The 23,279-nt window shown below is 41.8% G+C and overlaps 1 protein-coding gene across 2 annotated transcripts in view; it reads right to left on the bottom strand.

Moving 5' to 3' along the window:
- The window catches only part of C13H2orf76 (chromosome 13 C2orf76 homolog), a 60,742-nt gene that overhangs the window by 1,990 nt on the left and 35,473 nt on the right, over positions 1–23,279 (bottom strand). Inside the window, exons 4-6 of one of the 2 annotated variants that reach the window (XM_075530263.1) lie at positions 19,080–19,117; positions 9,754–9,835; positions 9,554–9,644 (exon numbers count right to left, since the gene is read on the bottom strand). In XM_075530263.1, the coding sequence (XP_075386378.1) occupies positions 9,554–9,644; positions 9,754–9,835; positions 19,080–19,117 (211 nt within the window). The remainder of the gene's footprint in view (positions 1–9,553; positions 9,645–9,753; positions 9,836–19,079; positions 19,118–23,279) is intronic. The other variant, XM_075530264.1, reaches the window with a different exon arrangement.

Below are 23,279 nucleotides of genomic sequence, written 5' to 3'. Positions count from 1 at the left end.
TCGAACAAGTTGATGTGAAGAAAGGACTGACAGGGCCTTTTATTATGACACACAGGTTCTCTTGGGTCTAATTAGCTTATGGATGAATCCATTATGTATATAAAGTACATAAGCCAGCTCTCATCACACAGGATCAAAATGAGATCATCTAGGGTCACGATTTTCATTTTGGATGACTGCATTGTCTTTCCGGACAAACTAGCTTGGCAACTGAGTGAAATGCAAGCACATCAGGTGAGTGATTTTTTTGCACCTTTAGTAAACTGAAGAAAAATCCACAAATTAAAAATCACTCTGAACACCCAACAGTAAAATATGAAGTAGATTTCAAACTTTAGCACACGCTTCTCAAAACGAAATAGGATACAGTGTTTTGTTTTTGTTAAAAAATACATTTTGGGGGAGAATTTAGAGACGGTTTCTTGTAAATGGATTTTCCAATTTAAGGGGAAACAAATTACAAAAGATTTGCAAGGCTGCTATACAATTGCCATGTTCTACCATTATTCCATGAGTTCTTGCTTCTCAAATTCTTTTTAAATCTGGCTGCTATGATCCACCACTCTTAAAGAGACCTCTTAGAAGATCTTGGATAGAGCAGGAGAAAAATGTAGAACAAAATCACAAAAAACGCTAGGCATACAGGTCTGAAAAAGATGGGGGTGGGGGGGTGTCACTGAGATAATGGCCCCTAGTCACCTGTCATACCCCAAACTGAACTCATCCACTGGGCTCAATTTTTAGCCAAGCCACACAGATGTCTGTAAGGTGAATGATAACACTCAGCAGGTATGTACTCCTTAGATTAATATAGCACTTGAGGTCAAAACAGAACGCTTTGTCCAGGAACAAAGTTCAGAAGGCAGGGAAAGTGAGGGCAGGCAGAGAAATGAGTGGAAACTGGAAACACAAGGTAGAAGGGAACGGAGTGATGTTACATTGTCAGGCTTGTAAGAAAGAAGATGAGACAAAACCAAAGGCTGCCCAACCCACTACTATCAAGTGGATGTCAGCTCACTCACCGTGACCCAGGATGGGACAGAAGAGAGCCGCTCGCTCGCGTTTCTCAGACTGCACATCTTTACAGTAGCAGACGGCCTCATCTTTCCCCCGGGAACGGCTAGTGCATTTAAAGTGCCGACGGTGTGCTCAGCAGGCAATACAATACGTAGCCCGCACACCACCAGGACTCCTTCATACAACAAAATGTGCATAAAGTGTTGAACAGAAAGTTGCTCTGCCCTGTAAACGTTCACCTAATTCCCACATTTAAAAAAATAGCATTTAAAAGACTGTCTATAGAAAGCACCTAGCTAGTACTAGGATACAACTATGTTTGAATGAATGCTACCTCTCAGTGTATTCCTAGTTGATAAAATTAATAGGGCCGAAGGAAAACAATGGTTCTGGACAAACCCCCAGGAAGGCTGTGATGTGTGGATGTTAGGGCGCCTGATTTTAAATGAAAGGCGCTGCAGGCAGAAGTGCACCGCCGCGCAGAGTGCTGGGCCGTGCGAATCTAGGACAACAAACACGGGCCAGCTCACCCCGTCTTACTAATACATTGAGATCCTTCAAATACTGACTTTCAAGTTTAATGGAATGAACATAAACTAAGACTTTAAACTTTTATAAACAAAATTAATTGTTTACAATGCATAAACTATTAACCACTCACATACATAGCAATAATGACTTTAAAAGAATAAGGAATTTAAAAAAACAATTTTAAATGTAAAAACTTACTAAAAATCCAGTGCAATACATTTGAATCCTCAGCTGATTGCGATGATCTTATCTATCAACAAATATTTACTGTATGCTTTCAAGTCTCAGGCTTCATTTTAATCTGTACACCAGACTGAGACAGGTGCCCTAATAATTCAGGCCCTACCCCACTGTCCCACTGTTCCCAAGAGGCTCAGCTTCCGCGGCATCCCATCAGAGGGAGACAGTACTACCCAGAAAGGATGGAGAAAGGGCCCAATCCCTGCGGAAGGACAAATTATACGCCATCATGAGAAAGAAGTGAGAGTCAGTGAATCCTACACTTCAACTTGACACACGAATTTGGCAGGACTCAGATTAAATGCAAGACAGAAGTCACGTTCAGAAAATCAAACCTCAAAAGAGGTGAGGAACACTCTAACATCTGGCTTTCACTGCCATGGGGTCAAGGCTGACTCACACAACCCCCTGAGGGGGTCTGAGATTGTAACTATTTACGGGAGTGCAAAGCCCAGTCTCTCTGGTGGAGCTACTTCTGGGGGTTCTGAACCGCCTACCATGTGAATTGCAGCCCAACACTTAACCACTACACCACCAAGGCTCTCGTTAGACACGAACTATTCTATTGCCTTAGACAATCACATATGTTGAGCCCATTGTTTCTTGTTTAAATCTTTCTAAGAAAATATAATTGCTCTGTGAATTTGTAGGAACTAAATTGTGACAGGGTAACAATTGGCGATGGCTGCCCTGTCACAATTCAGTTCCTAAACCACAGCAGGTTCAAAGATAATATTTAGTATTGTGAAACAAAATTAAAAAAATAAAAATAACAAAAACTCTAGCCTTACGTTATAAACAATTAGTCCCTAATGCTATGATTGTTAGCCACCAAAGCCTCAAAGTGAAAAATCTTTCAATTTTACATAACAATCCTTTTACAGAGGAAATTGTTTTACTTATTTATTTTAGCAAAAATCCACAGGCAAAAGCTTCCCCGGGCATCAGACACAGAACACGCAATTGAGATCCACAGGCCACAGAACAGGGCATGGAAGGAACTGGATAATTTCTCCCCGAGAAGAGCCCGCTTGGAACCCGGTTTGCCTCCACTGTCCCCCCTCACAGCCTTGCCTTTCCTCTGCTGACTCCTGCAGAAAGTCATAATGACATATTCATTACACTGCATTATTCCCATGGCAACTGGCCGTGCCATCAGAGTGACAGCTCCATGCCGAGATCGAGTGGGGAAAAGCGGCACAGTGATGCCTTAGAATTTTTCTCTGCAACCTCTGAAAATCCTAACCAGACACAGAACCCAGGGAGGAGACATTCCCTAGAAAAAGCTCATGCTTCAAGTGTCGCTTGTACAACTCTCCTGTAGGATCTGTTGCTGCTGCTGCCCAGTGGCCATCCCTCCTCCCATGACTAATTTTCCCAGAGCACAGCAGCACTGTTCAAGCCGGAAGTCACGCCAAACAGGGCCCCGGGGCTGCTGAGGACCAGGGCAGGAGGCAGCTGGGAGTTCTCAGACTGCCCTGAAACTGGTAGAGAACTCAGGGAAAGATTGATGATCTTGAACAAAGATAAAGGGCCTTAAAACAAGAAACACAAAAAGGGGGATTTGATTCTAACCTTCAGAGGTAGTTGAATGCATATATAAATTTGAAACTGATAACAAATCAATATCCTCATGTTTCAAAAAATTCAAACAAATGGCCCAGGTTCTTTTCCCGCATGGCTTCTAATTGATAAAATACCAAGAATTTTAAAAGAAACTTTTGCCTGGGTGTTTCCAGGCGCTTTCACATACTTTCTTTTACTCAGTCTTGATGACAGCCTTCAGAAAAAGGTTGACTTATGCACATTTCTAAAGAAAAAGCAAGAGAAATTCAAAGAAGCTAAGTGACTTACAGATGTTCAAAAGCAGTAAAATGCAGTGCCTTCATTCAAAACCAATTTCTCCAACTTTAAGGGTGTTTTTTTTTAAGAAATATTTCCTTAATATGCAAGTGATACATGTAAGCTGTCAAGGTCTTAAAATTTACAATAAGAAAATACAGATAAGAAGGTAAAACAAAAACTAATTACTCACAACATTACCACCTATAGAAAAAAAAATTTCCACAATTCTGGTATATGGCACTCCAGCCTGTGCGATCACGAGGTGTCGAAGGGATCAGATATCAGGCATCATCAGAACAAAAAATCTTACCATGGTGAATGAGGTGGAGGGGGGAGAGTGTGAAGTGGAGACCCAAAGCCCATTTGTAGGTCACTGGAGATTCCTTACAGAAGGGTCTCGAGGAGGAGACGTGTCAGTAAGGGCACGACGTAGCAACGATGAAAAATACAATTTTCCTCTAGTTCCTAAATGCTTCCTCCCCCCTACTATCATGATCCCAATTCTACCTTGCAAGTCTGGCTAGACCACAGCATGTACACTGGTACAGGTAGGAACTGGAAACAGAGGAAATTCAGGGTGGATGATACCTTCAGGACCAGTGGTATGAGTGGCGATACTGGGAGGGTAGAGGGAGGGTGTATTGGAAAGGGGGAACGGATTACAAGGATCTACATGTGACCTCCTCCCTGGGGGATGGACAACAGAAAAGTGGGTGAAGGGAGACATCGGACAGGGCAAGATATGACAAAATAATAATTTATCAGGGGTTCATGAGGAATTGGGGAGCGGAGAGGGAGGGAGAAAATGAGGACCTGATACCAGGGGCTTAAGTGGAGAGCAAATGTTTTGAGAATAATGAGGGCAATGAATGTACAAAAGTGCTTTACACAATTGATGTGTGTATGGATTGTGATAAGAGTTGTATGAGCCCCTGATAAAACGATTAAAAAAATTCTGGTATATGATCTTTCCTCCATATGCACATGCAAACATGTCAATATGAGGGTAAGCCAAAACACATTGATACAAAATCCTGGAGACAAAACTATCAAATCGTGCAGGTGTTGTTTCTCAACATTCCCTCCATTGACGCCTACACATTTCTGAAGTTGGGCTTCTGCATCTCACACCTTTCCCTGACGAACTCTGCTCTGGGATTTAGACATCACAACGACAGGCGGGCATCCTCGAGGCCTCACCTCGTGTTCTTTTAAAATACTCTTTGAGTTTTCCCCAAAGAAGTCTGCTCTCAAGGAGGCCTGGAGGGGCAAAATCAGGACGGTATGGTGGTGGGACAAGGTTCCCCAATGTATTCAACTGGCGCAGCAGATGCCCTTAGAAGCCATTCTTTCTGATTGGATCATGTTTTCTGCAGGAGACCTTAACAAGTTCTTTACTGAGAGAACTCGTCTGGAGCCCTGTGTAAACATAGGTTGTTTGGAATAAAGCTGCACATGAGCTGGATGAACTGTAACCTAGCAGATACACTTTATCTTGTCTTGTCCTCAGTATACACGTTTTTAAACAATAATGAGATCACATAATATATTCTATGTCCAGTCAGTGATTTACAAATGGAGGGGAGTGAGAGATAAACCCATCACAGCTTTGAAAGCATATCACAAAATCTCCAGGGACTCGTGAAACTTGAAGTCGCATACTTCCATTGGCTTAGTGATAGAAATGACAGAAAGTTAAGCTTCCTAAACTCTCATCGATCAAAATAGTCAAAAGAAGGTCAGAATTAATATATGTGTCCAATCGTAGTACAGGAGAGGATCCATTGCTCCTGTCTGGACCTCGACCCCACTTTCTCATGCCTGCTCTTCCAAATAAAAAAAGGAGCAGAGTATATGGACATGCACGTCATTGAAGGTCAACATCCGGGTAGCCAATGGACATCTGGAGGAATGTTCCAAATCATTCGCCAATTGAGAGATGCAAATCAAAACAATGAGCGATCACCTCTCCCTAGCAGTAAAAGCAAAGTTTCACAACCCCCGAAAACAAATGCTGGTGCGGGTACAGAGAGACTGGAATGCTCCTATGCCGCTGGAAAGACTGAAAAATGATGCAACTAAAACCGGTATGGCCTTCCTCCAAAAAGAAGGACAAAGCATGCCCCAGGGCCCAGCAGCCGCCCTACTTGGTATATACCCCAGAGGAAGAAAAGCTGTGGCACGAGTGGGCACAATGGCATCGCAGCACTGTTCAACAGCAGCCAAAAGATGGAAGCAGCCTCAAGGCCCAGCAATGAACCAAACCAAACTCACTGCCATTGAGTCAATTCTGACTCACAGGGCAACTTTTAAGTTTCTTAGGAGGTATATATATATATATATATATATATATATATATATATATATATATATATATATATATATATATATATTTGGGGGGTATGTGGGTGTTTTATGAATCATTTTATTGGGTCTCTTACTGCTCTTATAACAATCCACACATCAATTGCATCGAGCACATTTGTATATATTTCATCATCATCATTTTCAAAGCATTTTCTTCTACTTCAGCCCTTGGGATCAGTTCCTCCTTGTTCCCTCCCTCCCCCACTCTCCCAGCCTCATAAACGCTTGATAATATATAAATTATGCTTATTTTCATATCTTACACCATCCACTGTCTCCCTTCATCCATGCTTTCATTGGTCATCATCCTCGGGGTTGTGGGGATGTTATACATCAATCGTTTGAATCAGTTCTCCCTTTCTTCCCCTTCTCCCCCCACTTCCCCTACCCTCATGGTAATGTTACTCCCATTATTGTTTCTGAGGGATTTATCTGACCTGGATTCCGTGTGTCGAGAGCTCTTATCTATACCAGTGTATGTGCTCCAGTCTAGACGGATTTGTAAGGTAGAACTGGGGAGGATGCATTTAAAAACTAGATGTTAAAAAAAAACAACCTAGATATAAATCTTTACAGTAGCAGAAAGCCTCATCTTTTTCCTGTGGAACAGCTTGTGGATTCAAACTGCTGACATCATGGTTAGTAACCCAATTTGTAATATACTACACCAAAATTTACATACACACAATGGAGTACATTAAAGAATGACAATCTGCAAAACACCTCATACTATTCAAATAAATGAACCTGAGGATATTATGTTGAGTGAAATTAGTCAATCCAATGAGACCACTTTCATTAAAAAATCAAGAAAAGATTATCGCACCATACGAAATATTCCTTCATGGTTACCAATGGTAGGAAGGCAAGGGAGGGAGGGGAAGTCATGGGTTAAAGGGTAGATAGGTGTTGATTTGGATGAAATATCAAAAACACATTCACTGCTACCAAGTCGAGGCCCACTCACAGCGACCCTATAGGACAGGATAGAATTGCCACCATGAGTTTCCAAGACTGTAACTGTTATGAGAGTAGAAAGCCCCATCTTTATCCCGAGGAGCAGCTATTGGTTTTGAACTCCTGACCTTGTGGTTGGCAGCCCAACGTGTAACCACTACACCATCAGGACTCCTATAATTTGGAGGAATAGGAAGGTAATATAGAATAAAAAGTGGGGTGGTAAAAAATGATGGCGGCCAGGGTAGACACTGGGAGGCTTGCAAAAGTCAACGGCAACGCAAATGCTGTTGCATATCCAATCCTGCAATACTGATGAGTTACCAGCAGATGCTTGGATAGACATGCAGGCTAAACAGATATGGGAGGGGAATGGGAATATTCCCATAAACATCTGTAAGTTTGAGAGAGGATAGTTATACATGGGTATTTACCTTTGCTAAAAATATAACCATGAATGTGGTAGAACACACAGAGGACAAAGTTATGAAAACTTCTAAAACATCACCAAACACCTTGCGGGCATGAGTTGCTGGACCTAAGGGATCAGGAGTATAGTTTTGGGGGACACCAAGTTCAATGGTCAATCCATAGTTCAGAAGGAAAATGTGCCAGACCTTACATTGGTGAGTAGCAAATGTGGTCTTAAAAACTCAAGGACATCAGGGGGAACTGATTACAAGGATCCACATGTGACCTCTTCCCTGGGAGAGGGACAGCAGAGAAGGGGGGAAGGGAGACTCCGGATAGGGCAAGATATGACAAAATAACGTTGTATAAATTACCAAGGGAATATGAGGGAGGGGGGAATGGGGAGGGAGGGGGGAAAAAACGAGGACCTGATGCAAGGGGCTTAAGTGGAGAGCAAATGCCTTGAGAATGATTGGGGCAGGGAATGTATGGATGTGCTTTATACAATTGATGTATGTATATGTATGGATTGTGGTAAGAGTTGTTTGAGTCCCTAATAAAATGTAAAAGAAGAAAAGAGAAAAAAATGATTAGGGCAAAGACTGTACAGACGTGCTTTATACAATTGATGTATGTATATGTATGAACTGTGAAAAGAATTGTATGAGCCCCAATAAATTGTTAAAATAAAAAATATATATACATAAAAAAAAAACTCAAGGACAGCAATCTAAGGTGCACCTTTTGGTTTCTTCCCACCCATGAGACAGAAGAATGATGAGATAGATGATAGATTATAGATAGATAGATAAACAAATTGTTTAATGGACCATGCAAGAATCAGTCTCAACAACCCTGAGACCAGAACTAAATGATGCCCAGTTACCACTACCAAATGCTCTGAAAAGGAGCATGTAGGAATGTCCTGGAATGAATGGGAGAAAAATGCAAAACAAAACTCAAAATCGTCAGAGACCAAAGCGTCTACCACTAGTCCAGCAGAGATGGGCAGAGGACCTCAGCCTCTCTCCATGTCGGGTTAGCCGGGAAACAATGAGGAATGGAAATTGGAAACACAGGAAGGAAGAGCTATAAACAGGTACCAGATGAGGGGAATGAGTTGAAACAGTATGTATATAAACTGTTGAATGTAAAACTGATGTATCTATCCTGTAAACTGTCACTGAATTCACATTAAGGTTTTTAAAAAAATATTTTAGATCTCCTAATGTGAACCACTTAAGGGTATCCCTTAACCACTAAATATGTATAATGATGAGGTAGATATGATTTCTAAAGTTTCACCATGTTCACTGATGAAATGGTAGAACAGGCTTGAGATAGTTAAGGTTTATTGTGCCAACCTGGCCAATGTAGGATTAACTGAAGGGTGGAGAAATAAATGGCTCGGTGAGCCTTCCCTTTCTAGTTCTCGTCCCTTGCTCTCTGATGGTTGGACAGGAATGCGGCTGTCGTAGCTAGTTCTCTGCTTCATCTGGCAAGGCTCACTTCCTGCAACACATTCCTGAGGAGAAGCCACATGGACTTACCCTGATGCAGCCCTGGGTGCCGGAGAAGCCGCATGGAGACCCCTTCTGCATTCGGCATCATTGTGTGTGTTTTGTGAGTTTGAAGAGGACTTTGTAGATTGGTGTCGGACATATGGGCTTGGACTGGATGGGGTTGGGATGCTTTCTGAATGTACACTTACCCTTTATGTAAAACTCTCTCTTATACATAGATGAGTTTCTGTGGATTTATTTCCCTAGTTTACTCAGACTAACACAAGGCTTAAACAGTTCAGTAGTTTAGACTGCTCTTAAAAAGCTTCATTCCTTCTAGAACTCAAATAAATACTAAATTTTAAGTGTACACATAAGTAGAATTAGAGTGACATCTAATGGTCACAAAGCATATCACACAGGATGAAGGACTACACTGTAGCATCTCAGCCACACACATGCAACTTCCATTTTTATTCTACAACGTGTCCATCCCTGGTTGAATATCAGAAACCACCTTATGTGCCATTTCTCCCCCATGAGTGGTACCATGTCCACTTCTCTCAAAGCCTCGGTTCAGATAACACTGGTAATATTAAGGAGAAATGGCACCACTGTGTGAATCAGGTAAAGTCACCCTCAGTAGAAGGACAAGCACGCATCGTGAAAAGAACTGTTTGTACCTGAGCATTTGGAGAGCAGCTATCAATGGCCCTCTGGGAAACAAGGGGAAGTCACACATTGCTGACCCGTCCTTGGCGCAATCGTAAGGTGCTGGAAGGAAACCACGGTGATGGCACTCATGGTGCTTTGTGGGGAGCTGGGGACATGTCGGTGGCAGGACAATCTGTGCGCTACCAAAACACCACATCATCGTTCTCACCTATCCCGGCGGCTCTCAGCGTCCTGTCTTCTTTCAACAGGAGTTTGTCGTCATCTTCCAAACCCAACACCAGCTCATTCGTCTAAAACCAAATAAACACCACAATTTACCAGTGTTTACATGTGCTTCATATTTGGGAAGACTCTTCATAAAACATAGCAGTTGTTGCTTTGGACCACTCAATAACCCAGCTACTGGTAAAAGGGGACGTGAACTGGTGCCTAGTAGGTCTTTACTGCGACCACACTCTGGACAAACATACCACGTCCCAACTGTATCCACACTCTGAACAGACGGATACTGGGTCCCTTCTGTGTCCACATTCTGAACAGACATATACTGGGTCCCTACTGCACCCCCACTCAACAGATGTCCCAGCTCCTACTATGTCCATACTCTGAACAGATGTACCGCATCCCTCCTGTGCCCGCACTCTGAACAGATGTACCACTCCCCTTCTGTGCCCACTCTGAAAAGACAGATACAGGGTCCCTACTGTGCCCACACTCTGGACCGACATAGACTGTGCCTGTCCCTACTGCACTCACGCTCTGTACAGGCACATATTGGGTGGCTACTGCACCCACAGTCTGAACAAATGTAAACTGAGACCCTATTGCATCCACTCTCTGAAACCACAAATTTTGGAGTAAAGACTTGCGAGTTAGCTCTGGGTTCAAAATCAGGCTCTCCCCCAAATCAGCTCTGGCTCGCAACAAACCAGAGCTAAACTGGGCTTCCTGGTGTGATGGGTAAGAACGTGGCTGCTGGCTACAAAGGCCGGCAGTTCAAACCCACACTTGGAGAGGGCAAAAGGCCTAGAGATCTGCTTCTTTTTAAAAGAAATCTTGTGTAGCAGACACTTCACGACTGCTACATCCATGAACACTGGCCTCCAGTTCCTGGGACCTAGGCTTCTGATTTGCAGATTTGGGGTTTGCTGGTTCCTGCAACCCTATGACTAGCACATGTCTCCAGTCTGTCATCTGACCCAGATTCGGGGCTTGCTGGCTCCCAAAGTTGCAGGAGCCATTTCATCATAATTGTGTAATTCTTTTTAAATAAATCTCTCTATATTTATATGTATACTTTGCTGGTTTTGCATCTCTATAGCCCTAGACTAAGACAACAATGAGGCACTTAGGTACTCATCAGCCACCTGCAACAAATTATTAATTTGTGTTTAACCTTTTTGATCTCTACCCCTATTCATACGTTCCTTTTTAAAAAAAAGTTTTATAGCAAAAAGGCTCCAGGTGACATGAAAATAACAATTGAAATGTTACTAGAATAAGTTTCAAATGTTTTTATTTTCATAAATAATTTTATTGGGGCTCTTACAGCTCTTATCACAATCCATACATCATTTGTATCAAGCATATTTGTATCTATGTCGCCATCACCAAAAAAACATTTTCTTTCTATTTGAGTCCTTGGTATCAGCTCCTCTTTTTGCCACTCCCTCCCCAGCCCTCCCACGCTCGTGAACCCTTGATAATGTATAAATTATTTTATTTTTCATATTTAACACTGTCCATTCTTTTCCTTCACCCACATTTCTCTTGTTCATCCCCCCTGGGGGGGGGCGGTGTTGTACATCGATCACTGTGAGCAGTTTCCCCTCCTTTCCCCTTCTCACCCTTCCTTCCCCCCTACCCTCATGGTATCACTACTCTCATGATTGGTCCTGAGAGGGTTATCTGTTCTGGATTCTGTGTGTCGAGAGCTTGTATCTGTACCAGTGTACATGCTCTGGTCTATCCAGCCTTAAGATCTGTAAGGTAGAACTGGAGTCATGAAATTCAGGGGAGGGGACATTAAAGATCAAGAGGAAAGTTGTGTTTAACCAGTGAAGTTTAGACTTTAAAATGCATGCCTTGAAACTTTAAATTCCTACTAAAGCTGGCTTGAAATTTGTCTCTTTTATCAGTTCATAGAAAGAGAGGCACACGGGTATACTATAAATATGATGCATATTACAACAAACATTGAAATACTCAACTATTCCCCTCTTGGATTCAGTTGACTTTCTTTCCAAATCACTATTATTAGTACATAATCCAGACATCATACCATTCAATAGTTCGGTCCTATCAAGCAGTGTGGTATAATTACTACCACAATCATTTTCAAAACATTTTCTTCTTTCTTGTATTTCTTGACATTGGCTCCCCATTACCCTCCCCTCCTCCCCCGCTGTACCCTCCAGCAACCCTTACGGTAGCTATTATTTCTACAGAGCCACCCAACCTGGGTTTCATATACCAAAGAAAATAGAAAGAAACATAAAAGAAAGTAAAAAACACTCCCAACAGTAACAAAATATAGCAAAGACCCAATCTAGACAAATAAACAAAGCAGCAAACAGTAAAAACCAGATCAAGCTCAAAATGCATCAAAAGGGAGATTAAGTGAGAAGGTTTTAACTATTCAAGTTAGATTTATCATTTTAATGTAGTATAGTCATCTCCCTAATACTCTGCCTAATAACCCAGTTATTCCCATCCCGCACTTGTGGTCAGAGGGGAATCACTGGAGGCTATTCCATGTGTAGATCCCGTGAATGTAGTTTGGCCTTACCCTGCATCCATAGCCTCCTGCAAACGGGAATTTCACTGTTTAAATCCTTATACCATTCCCCCTTCAGATCTAGATGATGGCTTTTCCAATCCTTGGATCATAGATGTTGGTGAGCTTCTTCCTTGTGGGCTTAGCTGGCATCTCGTTTAGATGGCTACTTGTTTGAAAGCATGCCTTTTAAGACCCCAGTCATACTCTGTCTTGTGGGAAACTGAGGACTGGGAAGAGAATGTATAAGGCTAAATTCTCTATGCTCATAAGTCAGTCTGGAAGGCTGACTCTGGTGCAGGACGGCCTTCACATTGGGGAGTTAGAGCTGACTCCTAGTCACATACTGCACAATAAAACTCATCCCAACACCCCTCCACAATAGTGCTACTTTCAAGATGCCTGTTAAAAGCACATGGCTGCTCACTATGCACCAAAGGACGTTATCAACCTCTAGTAACAAGCAAATTTCATTGTTCTCCTTGCTCAAAGGGCAGTTGACTCCCGTCTGCCTGCCCCCAATCCTGGTCTTGGGTTACTCACCCAATGAGCTCAGGGACATAGCAGCTAAAGTCACTGTCCACCTTGTTACATGTGTGATTGGCAGGGCCTGCATACCCTAAGACTACAGAAGTCTGTTAAGGAATACATTCGCTCCCTTTCTTATTCCTGACTGCTGGAAGGGTGGACCCTGGCATTCTTTGTCTATTAATTTTTCCTCAATTGCCCAGCCACTCCTCAGGGCCCTTTAGTCGTGAGGCTGGACCTCACACTTTCTGGTAGTCGGGCACCATCCAATTTCTTCACCACACTTTGCTACAGCATGCATCTCTTCCATGCTTCCTTCATGAGGGTGCATATCAAGATTCCATTTTTCAAAAATTGTTATATTCCAGAACATTTGTGTTGGCATAGAGAATAAGATATGGATTCAATTTAACTCTTTTCTAAAAGTCCATCCAATTGGCTCAATGCCACCTAATAAATTTTTCACCATCTCTACATAAATTCAAAATGCCAAATTTACTAGATTTTACAAAGATTTGGTTCTATTCTTGGAATTCCAACTCTGAGACACAGTCTGTTCATGTGACGGCATCACATTTTTAATCACTACAACTTAACAATAATACCTTAATGTGTGTTAGACGCTGCCATATTCCTTCATTTTATTTTTCAGAATTGTTCTGACTATTCTTAGTTATTTTGTCTTGCATATGAAATTTACAATCACAGCCTCCTGAGTTTGTGTACATGAACAACTGTTGTTACTGATGTCTTTATCTTCTGCAATTTCCTATGGAAAATGTCCTAAGAATTTCTATTTGCAACACTTTGGGGAGATTCCTTATTGCGGTGTTTTTCATTTTTTAGATTGACGTACAATTTGACACAATGAAATGCCCAGATTTTAAGGGTTAATTCAAAGAATTTGGACAACTCGATACCCTCAGCTGCATTTTAAAGTTTTCTTAAGAACACTGAAGACAAAAAAAAACTGACCTAAACCCACTGACATCTATTTGATTCCAACTCAGAGCAAACCTGTATATTGTTTCCAAGACTGTAATTCTTTATGGGAACTGCAGAGGAGCTGGTAGGTTTGAACTGCCAACCTTGTGATTGGCAGCACAACTCCTAACCCATGGCTCCTCAAGATCTTGTTAACTCCAGGGTATGATTTTCAATATTAACAAGCAGTTTCCTGAACTCATAAGATGGCTAATAGAAATGTTTAAAGAAATGAAAGTTTAGCATTTAACTCAGGGCTCTGGTGGGAAGGTACTGTTGCGTGAGGAGGAATCTCTGATGATGACTGCAGTTGCAGTGAGTTGTAGCAAGTAGACTGTGTCTCGTGGAGACCCCTTGCAACGTACAGTCGCTTCTCAGGGTTTACACGGTTGTGATCCTTTGGAACCGGAGCCCTGGTGGCGTACTGGTTATGCGTTGCACTGTGATCCGCATGGTTGGTAGTTTGAAACCACCAGTAACTCTGTGGGAGAAAGACTGGGTTTTCTATTCCCGTGAACAGTTAGTCTCAGAAACCCACAGGGGATCACTATGAGTCAGCATTGACTCAATGGCAGTGAGTTTGGATCTTTTAGAAACAAATCATCAGGCCTAAATACACGGATCATGGCTGGGTACATTTGAACCACCAACCTTTCCGTTAGCAGTCTTGTGCTTAACTGTTTGTGCCACCCAAGGATCTATTTCTGCGGCTAGATAAAATCAAGTAAGAACGTCTCTGCATCCAGAAAGTTGGTGAAGAGGCTTCAACAATGAACTGATTAAACATGCGGGGGCTGGGGAAGATCCAAGATGCTGGACAAGGCAGATAAACTATCCAGACTCAGTAAAACAAAGGCTTGAGAAATTAGGTGAAATGGATATGGATGGCAATCTTGGGACCCAGAGCTTTACAGAAAAGGAAAATGAGGGATATCAAATACCAATGAGAAGAAGAGACGGAATGAAAACAGTGAACAAGGTGTGGTAAACTGCCAACTGGCACAGTATGACCACTGACTTATTGTAAGCAGTGTTCCAAGTGAAGTAGGCTCTCTCTGCTCACCTAGAATGGTCTTTGTCCTCTTAATCGTGATCAGTGACCCCATCTACCCACTGGGGCCAGTCAACGCCCCATACACATTGCTAATTCTTTGCTGCTTTTAAAAAACAACTTTTTCCTTATTTTGCCTTTCCCTCAATTCCGATTCTTTTCTTTTTCTTAATCTAATTCTCCCTCCTTTTTCTTTTTCCTTTTTTTCCCTCCTCTTTCCTTGCTCTTTGCTTTTGTAACCTTTGTAACCGACCAATGTCGCTCCCACTTGTCACATACACGGTTGACAGTGGCCACCCACCTGCAATCCTCCTGAGCAGAGAGTAGACTCCCAGAGCCTGAACACTGCATTCCTGTGTGGGCGGGCGGACGTGGCAGGTAACACTTTCTCCAGCACTGAGCTTTTTCCTTTTTCCTTTAAGTTTTTCCCCACTTCTTCATAGGGCTTCCCGCTCTCCATGTTTGTTTACCTCCTTTCTTTTCATTTTTATTTCCTCTACTTTTTTTGGGCCCCTGGAGAGCCAACTACCCTGCCCCCCATAGCCACCCCATGGGTGCCCACTCCACCCATCTGTGGAGGCCAGCTGCCCATCCCAGAGGGAGTCCATGGCCCATCTGCAGCTGTGTTGGTCAGCTAACACATGCATGTTCTTTTGTTTGCTTGGTTTTACTTCCCCCCTTTTCCTCTTAGTTCTTCTCCCTTCCTCTTATGCTTTCTCCCATTTCTAAAATCCAGCTCAACAGGTGCCCCATTCCCCCCCATCTCCACATCCAGGGCACCTGCCCACACCTCTGTACTTGGTGATGCACGCCCCCACAGAATGGTCACCATATTTCACAACAGACATGTTTGGAACTATTGCCAATGCTAAGGGGTGGGGGGAGTCCTCAGACAGAGAACCAATCACCGCAGAGAATACACAGCGATTGGGATAGACAAGATCATTATCTAGAAATAAATTCATACATAGAAGCTTCAAAACGAAAATAAACCCATGCTACTGAACATGGAGACCCATGGATGTCAAGATAATGTCTACAGAGCAAAAAGAGGACACCGTGATGCAGTGACAGAACTGGCAAATAGGAGGACGCCAAGGCAATAACAACATAGGGGAAATCTATTTCCAACCTGGGGAAATCAGGAAAATTAGGCGGTAACTTCAAGGGAAATTAATAAAATCTCAGCGAAATTAAAAAAGAAAAATCAGAAAGTCTCAGCAAATGTTAAGAATAGCAACTAAAGAAATGATAGAAAAATCCATGAACAAAAATAACTCAGCACAAACATCCTGAACAAAACAACCATCAATGGCACATACACACACAGAGCACACCGAGAGCAATAAATACACACTGACAGTGCATCAGAAAGTGAACACCTGCAGGTTTACTGAGGCTAAATTTTAACACCTGATCATTTGCTTTCCCTTTTGGAAGGGGTAGTTCTTTGCCATGAAACTAGAACTGAATGGTGACCTGCTACCATTACTGACCCTATTGATCTGACCATCTATAGACAAATCCTTATCATATGAGAGAAAATACAGAACAGAATTTAAGATCACTACGAAATCCAGACTCTTGGGATCCATGGAGGCTGAAAGAACCCCTGAAATTATTGCCCTGAGATCATCTAAACTTTAAAGCAAAAATATTTCCTGAAGCCCTCTCAAAACCAAACAATAGTTTAGCTTAGCTACTTTGCTTAATCAGTAAAGAGTTAGTCCTGAGTATTGTGTAGTTTTAGGATCTACTGATATCATGCTCAAAGCAAACGCTTTATTGGTTGAATTGGTGTATGCACTGCTGTGTATAAACTCAACAAGGACGAAATATAAATTAGATCCAGAGTGCAGTAGAACACTGATAAACAACATCTTCTACTTCTCGAATATTTCCTTCCCTTACTATTATGGTCTTCATTTGTTTACCTCATTAATCATGTTAGATTTGCGTATGTTCACTTTTTGTATTTAAAGATAGTTTGGTACATGAAAGCCAAGATAGATAACCCTTCAGAAACAGCAACAGGAGTAATGGTTCCCTGAGGGTACGGGAAGAGGGTGGGGGAAGTGGGGGATAGGGAGCTGATCGCATGGATGACTGAATAGCCCCACTTGATGGGATCGAACAACAGAATGGTATGTGAAAGGACATACTGGATTGTGTAAGAGGGGGGATAACTATTACAGGGTAAAAAATAAAATAAGGGTTCCTGTGGGGTAGGGTAGAGGAGGGAGGAGAGAATGGGAGCTGATGTCAAGGAGTTCAAGAAGAAAGAAAATGTTTCAAAACTGATTGTAGTGGCAATTGTACACTACTATGGAATTATAATTTAACTATGGAATGTTATGACATCTGTAAGAGCTCCCAATAAAATGATTTTTAAAATTTTTTTAAAAAAGAATACACAGCTACTACATGGAAGAAAGTTTAAAATGCAATAAGCACCAGTTATTATGTTGTAAATTAAAATGATAACATTTTTTTAAAATTTTATTAAAAAACATTTTATTAGGGGCTCATACAACTCTTATCACAATCCATACATATACATACATCAATTGTATAAAACACATCTGTACATTCTTTGCCCTAATCATTTTCTTTTTTTAAAATTTTTTTTTTTAATTTTAACAATTTATTAGGGGCTCATACAATTCTTATCACAGTTCATACATATACATACATCAATTGTATAGAGCACATCTGTACAGTCCCTGCCCTAATCATTTTTTTCTCCTCTTTTCTTTTTTTACATTTTATTAGGGACCCATACAACTCATCACAATCCATACATATACATACATCAATTGTATAAAGCACATCCATACATTCCCTGCCCCAATCATTCTCAAAGCATTTGCTCTCCACTTAAGCCCCTTGCATCAGGTCCTCTTTTTTTTCCCCCTCCCTCCCCTTTCCCCCCTCCCTCATATGCCCTTGGTAATTTATACCTCGTTATTTTGTCATATCTTGCCCTATCCGGAGTCTCCCTTCCCCCCTTTTCTGCTGTCCCTCTCCCAGGGAAGAGGTCACATGTGGATCCTTGTAATCAGTTCCCCCTTTCCAACCCACTCACCCTCCACTCTCCCAGCATCGCCCCTCACACCCTTGGTCCTGAAGGTATCATCCACCCTGGATTCCCTGTACCTCCAGCCCTCATATGTACCAGTGTACAGCCTCTGCCCTATCCAGTCCTGCAAGGTAGAATTCGGATCATGGTAGTTGGGGGGAGGAAGCATCCAGGATCTGGGGGAAAGCTGTGTTCTTCATCGGTACTACCTCGCACCCTAATTAACCCATCTCCTCTCCTAAACCCCTCTATGAGGGGATCTCCATTGGCCGACACTTGGGCCTTGGGTCTCCACTCTGCACTTCCCCCTTCATTTAATATGGTATATATATACATATACATATACACATATATACACACACTTATATCGTTGGTTTTTTTGCATGATGCCTTATACCTGGTCCCTTGGCACCTCGTGATCGCACTGGCCGGTGTGCTTTTTCCATGTGGGCTTAAAATGATAACACTTTTTATGTCTGATTAGAAATAATTAAGAAAAAGGCAGAGTCCTGGGCTGCTCTCACAAGGAACCCCACAACTACAGAGAAAGGAACAAATCAGAACCAGCATCTTTTTCACCTGTGTCTGCCCCTTTTCTTCTGACACAGAATCTAAAACTCAGAGGGACTGAGTGACCCCATAGTAAAAGCTCCCTTTACATGCAAACTCCAATTTTCTTTGCCAGTTTTGATGCTTACCGTATTTCATGTGAAACCTGTGCTTGCTGCATAATATATGTATTTTTAAATAACAATGATTTCTGGATGTACTACTGAGAAAGAATGAGGGTTTTTTTTTTCTTTGATAGAAAACTAAGGCTGTAAAAGAGGGGCCCTGGTGGTGTAGCGGCCCTGTGTTGGGCTGTGATGTGCATGGTCAGCAGTTCAAAACCACAAGAAGCTCCAGGAGAGGAAAACTGGGCTTTCTACTCCTATAAACAGTTACAGTTTTGGAAACTCACAGGGCGTTGCCGTGAGTCAGCACTGACTCGATGGCCGTGAGAAAGTGAGAGAAAGCTGTAATATGAGTACCTGCAAATAGAAAACATTTTAGATACACTGACTTAAAATTTTAATCAGCTGGATTATTGGCCATATTTAAACATATTACACATACCTTTGATTTATGTGCTTGATGGATAATTTTCAATTTATCTGAAAGAAAAGAACAAGTTGTCCATTTACAGTGTTATATTGAAGCTCCATTTTAAATCATTAAGTGAGTTTTGTTTTTGTTTTTTGGGTTTTCTTCTTGTTTTGATTTGATTTTTTTAGTAGCAGCAGTGGAGGAGTTGTGAACTTGAGAAATTTGCATCCTTGTCTAGCATACAGTAAAAGAAAAATGATTTTTTACAAAAGATCACAGTATAATGATATTTTAAAGCCCTGGTCTTTGACACACTGATTGCCATAATCTTAAGTCTACTTGGCACATTTTCACTTGGAGTAGAAGTCAAGTCACTAAAAGCCCAGCATTAGCAAATAACATTAAACTGCTTATTTAAAACATAAATATTAACAGAAATAGCTTTTTAAAATTTGCTAGCCACTCAGAAGAATTTCAGTGGTGGGACATCAAATGATTATTCCACCACTCTCCAAATTCAAACACTATCAAGGATCACTGGTAATCTGGGCAAAGCTTCCACAGTCTAAATACCAATGTCAACCTCCTGATTTTCACATATGACACAGGCTTATAAAATCTAATCAGCTTTATTCAATCCCTTCTTCCTTCCTTAATCTGTTTACTGTAAAGTTGGCTACATTGTTTTGGGGTTTTTGTTGTTTTTAATCATTTTATTGGGGGCTCATACAACTCTTATCACAATCCATACATCCATCCATTGTGTCAAGCACATTTGTACATTTGTTGCCATCATCATTCTCAACATTTGCTTTCTACTTGAGCCCTTGGTATCAGCTCCTCATTTTTTCCCACTCCCTTCTCCACATTCCCTCCCTCACAAACCCTTGATAGTTGTTTTTTTTTTTTTCATGTCTTACACTGACCGAAGTCTCCCACTTTTCTGTCCTTCACCCACTTTTCTGCTGTCTGTCCCCCAGGGAGGAGGTTATATGTAGATCCTTGTTATCTGTTTCCCCTTTCTCCCTCACCTTTCCCTTCCCCTCCTGGTACTGCTACTCTCATTATTGGTCCTGAGGGGTTTATCTGTTGTGTTAGACAGGGTTTTCTAGAGAAACAAAACCAGAATGCTAATAATTATATTTATATATTTAAACAAATAGATATATAACATAAGAAATAAACAGTTAATTAAATTATAAAGCAATACAAATGACTCAGTGCAATTTGCTCCCGTGAGACAGTTGTGAAACACAGGCAGTCCTTCAAGTCTTCAGGGCCTCTGGGTAGTACTCTGTAGAACAATTCAGGCTATCCGGGCACAGGCAGCAAAACAGCAAGGCAGGTCACCAACAGTCAGCCAGATGACAGGGTCCAATAGTCCCCAGCTCAAGAGATCTAAATTCCAATGTTGTGGCAAAGCAGGTCTTAAAAGAACCTCAAATTACAGTGACACAGTCCATGGGTATAGTATAGCTTGCAAACTGAGGCACAGAACAAGCAAGGCAGCCGCACACTGGTCTGGTGACCAAAGAGCAAGAGACAAAAAAGGTGAGGCTCTCGGAGCCATTTATCTCTCTGCCCTTCAATTAATCCCACATGCATTTATCGGCAAGGTTGGCACAATAAACTAACTACCTCAATCCACCCCTTATCAACTTGGCACCAGTACACAATTCTTTAGCCATATATAATTTCCAGACATTATGAAATCACACTTATACTTATCATCAAACATCATACATATAAATGAAAACATACTGAGTCCAATTGTATCTGATATATCATACATGAACAAAGGAAAGATATTCAATAAGCACATATAAAGAAAATACACTGCAATTGATCACATGGTCATAACTGATAGGTAGAACTACCTTCTTCTACAACCCATTCTGTATTACCTCAGCTGGCTGTTGTGTTTTGCCTGGTGGGGTGACCCAGACCTTCATTCCTGAGGGGTCTGGGTCATTATAAGTCCTGTCAGGATTTGGTTGCTGTAATTTACCATTTACTTTGATCACAGGGCATGGTAGCACTAAGAGTCAGCCTATGGGATCTCCTAGATTCCTGACATATTCCTCTTTACCTCCATTATGTAGCACCAGTCCAATTTCTCCTTGGTAATCAGGATCAATCACACCACTTAGTACAGTGACACCCTTCATGACCTGTTGATCCAAAGGCATGAGAAGCCCAAAGTGGCCAGGGGGCATTCTCAGCTGCCAGTTCAGTGGAATCCATGCTGTTTCCAGGTGGGAGAGTTCCTTCCTTCGGGACCAGGACCTCCAGGCCTGAGGAACACAGGGTTGCTGGGCCAGGAAGCAAAAATGCTGCAAGGGGATCACTAGGAGTAATAGTGAGTGGTGCCACTCCAGCTTCCACCCCTTGGTTCCTGGACCCATGAATCCTGGCTATTGGAGACATGGCACCATACATTGGCCGCTGGTTTAGAGCGTATACAGCTTCCTGGAGAACATTGCCCCAGCCCCGCAAGTTGTTGCCACCTAGAAACATCTGTCCTTGATTCCAGCTCTTATCTGTCCCAGTGTACATCCTCTGGGCATTGTATTTTTGTAATACATACTTTCTCCACACTTGGGTAAATTTCTAACTCTACAACAATCAGCCCTTAATTATACAGCAAAGCATTCAACAGGTTTAAAATTTAAAGGTTTCCATATCTTCACTCTGTTTTAATTAACTATTTCATTAATGTATTCCTATTGCAGTGTCTTTAATATATCTGGATAAAACCTCAACTTTAACAAAAACTCATTTTTATTGCAGCAAGGAATTCCAACAGTGATATCCAGTGAAAGAATCTATTTTAAAAACAGACCCTGATTTAAATGATTTCAAATAAGACAGAATAAGATACCTAACCAAGTAAGAGTTAAAAAACTAAGTTTTAATGACCCATTCTTTCAATCAACTTTCAATTATCTACTGCCTTTGGAATACAAATAATGCCAGTTCAGAACTAAGATGACCCCAGTTTGTAACAATGCTGACCCCCTTTACATTTCTCCCCAAATCATAGCATTGTTAATGAGGGGGAGTGCGGAGTGGGGACCATGTGGGGGAAATTGGACACTCCCTTGCAGAAGGGCTGTGGGGAGGAGACGAGCCAGTCAGGGTGAAGTGTAGCAATGTTGAAACATATAACTTTACTCTAGTTCTAAAATGCTTCCTACCCCCCATTATCATGATCCCAATTCTACCTTACAAATCCGACTGGACTGGAGGATGTACACTGGTACCGATAGGAACTGGAAACACAGGGAATTCGGGACTGATGAACCCCTCAGGACCAGTGGTGAAAATAGCGATACCAGGAAAGTAGAGGGAGGGTGAGGGAGGAAGGGGGAACAAATTACAAGGATCTACATATAACCTCCTCCCTGGGGGACGGACACTGAAGAAGTGGGTGAAGGGAGATGTCAGAAAGTGTAAGATATGACAAAATAATTAAAATTTTTTAATTATTAAGGTTCACAGGGGGGGAGGGCAGGGAAAAATGAGGAGCTGATTCCAAGGACTCAAGTAGAAAGCAAATGTTTTGAGAATTATGATGGCAACATATGTACAAATGTGATTGACAGAGTGGATGTATGTATGGATTGTGATAAGAGTTGCATGAGCCCCTAATAAAATGATTAAAAGAAAGAAAGAAAATAGTCACAGGCCTGTAGTTAACACCTGCATGACCAAAACAAAAAACAATGAAATGGCTTAAAAGCACAGCAAGAATCAGCGTCTGAGAGTTAGTCTTCACATTAGCTGGGCAAGATCATGAAGTATGGCAGAAAAAGATAAAAAGAATGAAGAACAAAAACCGCCTCACCCCCTCCCTGCCCAGAGCTTTAGCCTCTCCGTTGCCACCTCTTGCCCAAGCCTCCTGCGACAGTCCTATAATAGACCTCCCCCTTCACGGAAGCAGTTCTTTCAGAGGACACACCTGCCAGCTGCCTCCTGTATGCAGAGTGTACACTAAACCCTCCACCATACCCATATCTCGTCTTTTGCCTCGTGCCGCTCTGACCCACTGCTTTGCGTAGTAAAGGGTCAGTGTAGTCCTAATATTAAAGTATGTAAATTAGGAAGGAGCATATGCCTTAATGGCTTGAAAAATAAGCGTAGAAGGTATGCAAGCAAATAAACAAATGTTATTTAGGGATAGTCTTATTATTCTGTATTATCTGTTACATTCTTTTTCTTATATGAAAT

The sequence above is a fragment of the Tenrec ecaudatus genome, chromosome 13, assembly GCF_050624435.1.
Source record: "Tenrec ecaudatus isolate mTenEca1 chromosome 13, mTenEca1.hap1, whole genome shotgun sequence".
Classification (NCBI taxonomy): Eukaryota; Metazoa; Chordata; class Mammalia; order Afrosoricida; family Tenrecidae; genus Tenrec; species Tenrec ecaudatus.
This window is presented reverse-complemented; position numbering and strand designations above follow the sequence as displayed.